At 39.9% G+C, this 9,241-nt stretch overlaps 1 protein-coding gene across 1 annotated transcript; it reads right to left on the bottom strand.

The window, feature by feature from the left end:
- Positions 1–1,647: 1,647 nt before the first annotated feature.
- Positions 1,648–7,785, bottom strand: LOC131919041 (armadillo-like helical domain-containing protein 4). Its single transcript, XM_059273106.1, has 4 exons — positions 7,512–7,785; positions 6,350–6,936; positions 6,017–6,248; positions 1,648–1,820 (listed from the first exon to the last, which is right to left on the bottom strand). The coding sequence occupies exons 1-4, from the start codon at positions 7,783–7,785 to the stop codon at positions 1,648–1,650; spliced, it is 1,266 nt and encodes a 421-aa protein (XP_059129089.1).
- Positions 7,786–9,241: the final 1,456 nt, after the last annotated feature.

The following is a 9,241-nucleotide window of genomic DNA, read 5'->3' on the forward strand; positions in this document are numbered from 1 at the left end:
TTAGCTTATCATGCTGAAGCCAATGAGACTCTTCATACCATTTTAGTAAGGAATATTTCCATGGGATACTACTGTCTGGAATTATCATCAGGGTAGAAAAAGCCAGCTTGGCTGCCAAGGGAGACACTAGTAAACATAGGCAGAACCTAGAAATCAGAAAAAATGTAATGTTTCCAAATGTGATGGTTTTTAAAAATCTTATGTGAGTATTTAATAGCTCTGTCACGTCTTTTTCTGATCTTTTTCCGGAGTGGGGGCAATGCATAAATTTAAATATTAAGAGGTAATATGAGCCAAATATGGTGGCTCATGACTGTAATCTCAGAATGTGGGAGGCAGGAAACAGGAGGACTGCCACAAGTTTACTGCCAGCCTGGGTTATATGTATGGTACCATGGTAGTCCATGGTACCAAGTGAGACCTTGCCTTTTAAAAAATGAAGTAAAATAAACAGAGGTAGTATGATATCCAATAGTAACACTGTAATGAACTTAGCCAACCGGAGTATAAGTAAACATTTTGAAAAAAGAAAACAAATACCCACTACAGAATCCTCCTACACACCCAGCGGTATCACCTTCCCTGCAACAGAGAAAACAAAATTCCAGTGCATCTTCTGCCCTTGTTCACCTAGGACATGGCTAGCTGCCTAAGGGCTCCACTGTGTTCTGAGTTCGCATCCCTGTAACTAGCCCTCCAAACATTTGCACCTCCAAACTGATACTCCTCACCTTTCAAGGCGCTAACTTCAAAAGTCACAGGACTGTGCGACCTATCTCCATTCTTACTGTTTGTTGGTGTGCAGCTACGCCTCCATTACATTCTGCATGGCTAAAGCCAACGGTCTTAGATAATACAATTTGGTATAAATTTCTCAGCATTAATTCATAAAGAGACTGTTTATACCTAGACAGCAACTCAAAGATATTTTTCCTAAGAGAATCACCCAGCACTGTCAGTGGCTCTACGAAAACACAGTACACTTGTAAACTTCCATCAAAAAATCTGGTAGAAAAACACAGCTCCTCCATTTAAGCCTACTATTCTCATCGTCTTGTCTACATAATGAAACCAACTAAGACACCCATTTTAAATGTTAATGCCATAACCTGCCCTTGTAAATTTAATTGGAATCACTCGGAGAGACCCCAGGCAGAAGGAGTCACTAAAATCTCTCCAGGATGAGTCTAATATTCACTTGTAGTTAAGGATCACATACATACATGTATGTATGTATGAGTGTATTATGTATGTGATACACACACACACACACCAGGGACAGTAAACTTGTTCTTTAAAGGACAATACTATAAACACTTTTGGTGTCATTTAGTATTTGTTACAACTTCTCAGTTTTGAGCTATGACCCCAAAGTAGACATATACAACACGAAACTGGATTCTAATACAGCTTAATTTATGAACACTGAAACAAGAAGTTTATATAACTTGTACATGTCAAAAAATATTATTCTTGCAATTTTGTTCAACCATTTAAAAATGTAAAAACCATTCTTAGCTCACAGGCTGTGGGCAAAACAGGCTGTGGCAGGCCACATTTTACTAGGCTAGTTTACCTAGTGAATCAAACTCATGTCTTCTTTGTCATTTCTGAAATATGTGGTCAGAGACAAGGATGTCTTCAGATTCAGGCTTCTCTAGGCCCATAGGAGGCAGCTATATTTGGGTGGCTGATGGACTGAATGGTTATTCTTTCAGAAGGGAGTGCTGGGGAATTTGTGAGAGCTTCCACAGTCATTACAGGGGGCATCATTGGAGAGTCCAAAATAGGTATTGGTACATTTGGCCCAGTGATAGTGTCTGCCAAACACAAGAGATAAGAACTGACCCACCAGACAATCATGATAGAAAATGTTAACATGAGCTTTAAAGGCAAGGAAGCAGTGTCTTATACACAGTAAACTCAGTACTCAGTTCAGCTCCTCTTCTCCCATCAACCTAGCTACACACAGAAAACACTTCATCACCTGGGATGATACACAGCCTCAAGTCATAATTTTGCTTTTAAAATTTAATCTACAAAAAGTTTAAAATGTGTACCTGTAATAGTAAGAATACACACAAGAAATCTGGAGGTGGTATGGTATGAAGGAGATTATGAAAACAAAATTGAAGATGTTTGTTACAAGTCAGAGGATGGAGGCTGAGAGCAAGGATCATAAGATTTTATGAAGGTTATTACCAAGGCTCCAGACAAGTTTTATTTTGGAAGGGGAATTGGGAGGCAGGATAAAAAATATTTATTACAGTGTTTAAAACAGTTCAATGAATAAAAAAAAGTAATCTTTACTTGGACAATTGAAATAGAGATATGAAGACCAAAAATTATATATATATATATATATATATGCATTTTTAATTCCTAAGAGTCTAATAACAACCCATACTGATCTATTCATAATAATGAGAAACTGGAAACAGAGTAGATGTCCATGAATAAGGGAATGGTTACAGAAAGTGTGGTATATTTACACAATAGAACATTACTCAGCTGTTAAAAGAAATGAAATCATGAAATTCACAGGTAAATGGATAGAGGTAGAAATAAAAAAAAAACAACCAGAGAGAAGTAGCCTAGACACAAAGAGACAAATATGGTATGTATCTATATATATGTGGATGTTGGCTGTTAAATCTTTCATAAGCAGGCTACAATCCATATAACCACAGAGGCTAGGTATAGAGAAAGGGACTAGTGGAGAGGTTTGGAGCTCACTAGGAAGAGGAATTGGAATAGATAATTATGAATGAACAAGTCGGGGAGACTGGAATAAGAGGATCAAACAGGGAGGTGGAAGGAAGATGGGGTGATAGGGCAATACATGGGGGACAGCTAAAACTAAGGGCCATTTGAGGGGTTGTATGGGAACCTAGTGAAATGGAAGCTTCTTAAAATATATATATATACAAAGGTGATCTAAATGGAATTGCCAAATAAAGTGGAAGACAGAGCCCCAATTGGACATCTCTCCTCACCAAAGGAAGCCACCAGTTCCAGGAATGGGTTATATCTAATCTAGTTGTTAGCCAAAGGGGCACCATGGGAACTCCCAAATTACCCAGGCTATTGGTTGCCTTTCATTAACTGATAGTAAGGTCCTATTGCTGAGGACAACACCTACATAACTCATTAAACATGAAGAAGTCAAGCTAGTTCCTAACTAGAGCCTTCACCCCTACTGTACATTCTGCTATACTCATAGATAAGTACCTTGCTCAGCCAGTAACAGAGAATCTTCCTCCTGCAAAAGATGGGAGCAAACACAAAGGCCCACCATGAGACAATATGCAGAGCTGTCGAGGACCATGAGAGTATACAGCAGGTGATGACTGGTGTTCATATGTCAACCCACCAAATGAATGACTCTTTGATGGGAAGCCCCACCTGGCAAGGCCATGGGATTACTGGCTATCCATGACCAGTTGCTCCTTGTCTGTGTTTCTCTCATGTGGCACTTCATTTCTTCACTAAGAACTGCATTCCTTCCTTAAGAACAGCTATGATATCTCCCCGTTTGTCATGCATTTCCATATAATGTGTACATGTAATTTTATGATTAAATCTCAATCTTATGGGCACACATAATTGTGGATAGTCAAGAAGATGGTATCTTATTTAACTGTACAATTTTGATGAACAGAAACATACTAAAATATACTCCATAACAGTATCTAGTATTCCATGTGGACATTAGACACTTAGAGGTCTTGTTCTCCATCCTTAGCCACTGACAAGACAAAATTGGCCAAATGAAGTGTCCTCGTGGAACTTTCACAGAGCAGAATTGCAGGTGCCTGGCCTTGTTGGATCAAAACCCTTCAAAAGTATTATAGCGAACAAGAAGTGATAGTGCAGGTGTCTGGCCTTGTTATATCTTAGGCCTTCAAGAGATCAATAGCACCTATGCTGCCCTAAGCTTCCTCTACTGGCACCTCCCCATTCTGATTCAAAAAAACAATTAAAACTATATATTTATTTCTACACCAGTTTTAATGCAAGATTTTAGGCTCAGTAGACTAACTATGTATAGGTCTTGAGAAAAAGGCTGTTAACTGACTAACCATGTCTGGATATTATCAATCACATAAAATAGTGAACATATTCTTTGCCTTTTCCTTAAATCTCACATTGGTTTAATTGCTTCCCTTATATCCTTGTAATCTTTATAACCCCTTTAAGAGATGAGCCAGAACCTTTTACAGTCTGCAGCTGTTGTCAATCTCCAATTAAGCTGACCAAGGCTTTGCCAAGTGTGACTCTCATCAGAAAGCTTGTCCCTGAAAGTTTGCCTTGTAGTTTTTACTAACAAGTTGTTAATGAATGGATATATATATATATGCTTGGGAATTTATCATGAGAAATAGAATAGAGATGTAGCAGAACAAAGATGTAGGAGAATAAAGATGGAAGAAACAAAGAACACAACAATGAAGAGCACTGGCCCATGTGTGCTGAGAGTGAGAGACTTTGGAACACTTAGCCATAAATGGGATGTCTCTGTCAAATCCCTGCCCTTAGAGCTCAGGAAACCCTACAGAAGAAGAGGTAGAAAGATGGAAAGAGCCAGAGGAGGCAGAGGACACCAAGGAAACAAAGCCTTATAGATACAGCAGGACAGACATACCTATAAACTTACAGAGACTGTGGCAACGTGAACAGAGATTGCACAGGTCTGGGCCAGAAGGGTCCTAGCACTGAGAAGGGTAGTGTACACAAGGCTCCATCCCTAACCTGGATGCTTTCTCCAATTGATAACTGCTAGCAAAGGAAAAAATTGGTTTGCTCCAACTGAGTCTCACTGGGTATGCAAATCACTTCTAAGGACAGGATCCATACACAACACTACATGGCCAATACAAAATGAATTCAATGGCATTTTTGTAGGTTCTTTGCCTAATTATGTTTTTGCTAGGGTTTCTTCCTTTCTTTTTTTCTTCCTTACAAATCCTTTGTGAATATTCTATGACTTCTGGTTTTATGGTTTTACAGGATTTCTGTATGTACATATGTCCCTGCATATATACATACATACACACACACATAATATATGTATATATATATATATATATATATATATATATATATATTTCTAGTGCTCTGTCTTTGGCTCCTTTTGGTTTGGTTCTTAGGTCCTATTCTGGTTTGTTTGTTCTATTTCACGTTATCTTTTTGTGTTATAGATGACTGTTTTTATTCTAATAAGACAGAGAAAGAAAGGGTGTAGATATGGGTGGGTTGAGGAGTGGAGAGGATCTGGGAAGAGTAGGAAGAGGGGAAACTGTAAACAGAATATATTGCTTCAAAAAAATCTACTAAAAAAACCAAAACGCTGGGCAGTAGTGGCACACGCCTTTAATCCTAGCACTTGAGAGGCAGAGGCAGGTGGATCTCTGTGAGTTCCAGGCCAGCTTGGTTGACAGAGCGAGTTCTAGGACAGCCAAGGCTACAGAAAGAAACACTGTCTTGAAAACCAAACCAAACCAAACAAAACAAAACCTAGAAGTAAATCAAAATAAATAAATAAATGAATAAATAAATAAATAAATAAATAAATAAATAAAAACACTGTGTTGCCCTACAGATCTGAGGGCCAATGAAATAGCAAGTACTTTTCACAGATTACTTAAATATTTACCATAACCTAAGTAGACGACTGGAAATGAACAGGGGCCTACAGAAGTTTAGCAGCATACCTGAGGCCACAGTCTTAAGAGAGGGTCAAAGGTGGCTCCAAACACAGGTCTTTGCTATTTTTACATTTTCCCACACTGGCTCTTAGGAAGGAGTCCTCAAGAGGCTTGAACTTGGGGACGAGTAGAATCACCTCATCCTTTGAGGCTATAACATATTTCTACAAACAAAGAGAGTTGAACATCTCTCCAGGTGGGGAACACATGCATGCTGGTGAAAGGCCAGGTGTCTCACTCATCCCATTAACTCACAGTAAAGATTCACACTCCTCCTTCAAACACTGAACCCACACTCCTCTACTGACCTTCCATAGAAGAGGTAACTTCAAGAGGCAAAGGGACAACAGTGGTGGAGGCTGGAGTGGCCACAGACTCCCATCTTCTGGACAGCTCAGTGGCACCCATGTCAGCAGACACAGGAAAGGGGGTTGACATGTCTTCTTCAGGCTCGTCATAGCCTCTGGGAAGCTCAATATGTCTTTGTGTCACCGAGTACTGTCTGGTTCTTGAATGGCCATTGTTATCTCTGAGTGATGACTAGGAAGGTGGGAAACATTTTGAAATAGACCAAATTCCTATGCATTAAAGTCACTAGGATGTTATAAATTGAAAAACAGCAGATATTGATATCTAAGTACCACCTTAGTAACCTCGGTGGAAGCGGGGCTCCCCTCAATCCCTTCATAGCTCTCATGCATTCCGTGTGGTGGCTCTTTTCTCACTTGAGTCTCTGCACTGCCTCCTGAATCTGCGGTGCTTGTCTGACTCACACTCTCAAATTTGGTGTCATCCCACTCATCACTTGGGACAGAAGAAACTGGAACAGCTGTGCTGACACTCACTGTGACCTTGAGGTTCCTCAGAAGACTGTCAGCTGTTGGATCAATATTCAAAATATCCTCAGGGGTTGCCACCAAGTGTGTGGTGATAGTGGTCTGGGCATTGTCAGCTGGCTTCTCTGAGGGCCTCTCCCCACCAGGCTCTGTGTCTGCTGTGAAATCAGCACCAGGAAAGGCAGTGGTTTTCTTGGCTGCATCTGTTTTAAGTTCCTCAGTTTTTGAATTGGCAGTTAGCATTTCTTTGGTATTTATATAGGATGAAGGTGTATTTCCCAAGCTAACTGCTTCCTGACTTTCAAATGGAAACAACTGATTATCCACATACTTCAGGAAGTCACGTGTTACATCTGTGATCCCTTCTAAAATGGAATGAGTACTAGAAGTGGCTACTGGGGTCCATCAAGGTTAGGACTGAAGGAAGCAGATAATCATTATTAACATGGAAAGTCTGTCTGTTCAGGAGAGATTCTTTCAAGATAAGTGGGACCTTGTTCACTGGCTGAAACCACTGGCTCACTGGAAGAGTGAAGATCAGGAATGCTAGGGTTCAGAAGCCCAGCTCCTGGAAGGTGGTGTTCTTTGTCAAAAGAGAATACTTTATGCTTTGGAATGTCCTTCTGTATGCTATTAATGTGTGTTTCTCTCATTGGTTGATAATAAAGCAGTTTTAGCCAATGGTGAGGCAAGATAAGGCTAGGTGGTACAATCAAACTGAGGAAGGAGATGAAGAAAGGCAGAGCAGGGAAAGATGCCAACCAGCCACTGATGAAGCAAGTCATGTAGAAAATGAGGTGACAAGCCATGAACCACATGGCAAAGCATAGATAAGAAATATGGGTTAATTTAAATGTAAGAGCTAGCTAATAATAAGTCTGAGTCATTGGCCAAATTTATAATTAATATAAGCCTCTGAGTGATTATTTGAGAAGTGAATGAGGAATGGGACAGGAGAGAGAAAAGCCTCCATTTACAACTTTATTTAACTGCATCACTGATGATCCTGCAGACAGTACCATTGGAGCTTCAGAGGACATCTGCTGGGGCGTGGACTTTGGAGCAAAGGAGATATTTTCTTGGTCATCTATGTCCATCTTCTCAGACTGCTCTTTCTCTGCATAAGCATGTGCTATCTCCATCTTTTCTACTTTTGGGAAAGCCAGGCATTGTGTGGCTAAGGGGAGGAAGAGAATGCTACAGAAAGCCACAGAGTTGTGCATCAGAGTTGGTCTGCTCATAGTGGAAGAGAAACACAAGTTGAAGGAGTTGACAGCCCCAGTAATTGAGTCTGTAGAAAAGCAAAGCACAGCACACTGTCATGTGGGTCTATTTGTAAATGAGCTCCTTTAACTTATCCCAGAAGTACAGTGGTCTCCTTGACTTCCTCCCAGAGAAGGGACGTAAGAGACACTTGTTCTATTTCTTTGTCCCCTTGAGACATGGATAACCCAGTTTGCTTTTCCTTTCTGAATTCTGCAGCTGATTTAACTTAAAGCTCCCTGGAAAATGGTACACAAAATGACTGTAGAAACAGCACCATGTCTAGGAGATGGAAAGTAAAGTTTACAAACACATATAAAGAACTTCTGTGTTTCTGTGGTCTGCATGTTGGTATCCCTAAAATTCATGAGACCTAATCATAAGGTTGGTGTGGGAAATGAGGCTTTTAGAAAATTTGGTCATGAAGACAGACAGAGCACTGATGAAGGAGACTAGGGTCTCTGTGAAAAAGCCCTCAGATTCCACTTCCCCTCTTGTCTATCATGGGAGGCTCATAAATACTCAGCTTCTGTGAACCAGGCCCTAACCAGATACCATGTCTGCTACTGCCCTTAGCTTGGACTTCAAGAGTCCAGACATGTAAGAGCTGAGTTTGAGGGCTTTTGTTGTTCTTCTACTGTAACTGGAGTTGTATACAATTCCCTTCTTCTCCCCTCACGCCCACCCTAGTTATGGTATCTTGCTACAGTGGTCAAACTGGAAAATATGTTTTAAAACTTGATAAATATCAAAGCATACTGAAAATCAGTTATTTTCATGAGTTTAAAAATGGATATGAATAGTTTTTCAGCCAAAATATACTTTTAAAATATTCAAATTCCTTGCAACAACAAGAAAAATTATACACAAAAACTTCAAGTTCCAAAATTTTAGAATCAGAAAAGATACTTAACAATGTGAATGCATGTTATTTTTAAAATGTTAAATTTGCACTTCTTGATTGTTAGCTATGATTTATAATAAATATTTGTTATATTCTTCAAACAATTCACATTCTTATTATAGCTAAAACAAGAACTTTGGATTAAAACAGCTCATTTTCTTCCTAATTCTGTGGGGGCCCACAGAGGTTTCCTAATGAGATCTGAGCTTGCTTTACCCAGCAGGGCTGCATAAGGGGATGACTTGACCAAGTGTGTGGTTACCAGGTGTTTGGATGGGTCTGTACTTGGCTGTGTGGTATGCTTTGATCTAACAGGGAGGAGGTCTTTTGTCCTGCCTCTTGGCATTGTTATAAAAAGCCCCTTTGAAGAAACAGAAGGGGCTGGTGGAAATTGTTCCAGGTCCTCTCGAAGCTATTCTGTGTTTCTGTCTGTCCCAATCTCTGATATCTTTCTATCTACAAGTTTCTCATCCCTCTCTGCTCAAGAATACCCTGGGTAAAAGTGGGAGCTGGCTTCCCACACAATTCAA

This window comes from Peromyscus eremicus, chromosome 9 (genome assembly GCF_949786415.1).
Source record: "Peromyscus eremicus chromosome 9, PerEre_H2_v1, whole genome shotgun sequence".
Taxonomy (NCBI): Eukaryota; Metazoa; Chordata; class Mammalia; order Rodentia; family Cricetidae; genus Peromyscus; species Peromyscus eremicus.

Coding starts and splice junctions, on each gene's coding strand:
- LOC131919041 (XM_059273106.1), bottom strand. CDS start 7,785: ATGAGCAGACCAACTCTGATGCACAACTCTGTGGCTTTCTGTAGCATT. Junction 6,937..7,511: donor AAATAAAGTTGTAAATGGAG/GCTTTTCTCTCT, acceptor GGACCCCAGTAG/CCACTTCTAGTACTCATTCC. Junction 6,249..6,349: donor CCACCGAGGTTACTAAGGTG/GTACTTAGATAT, acceptor CCACCTTCCTAG/TCATCACTCAGAGATAACAA.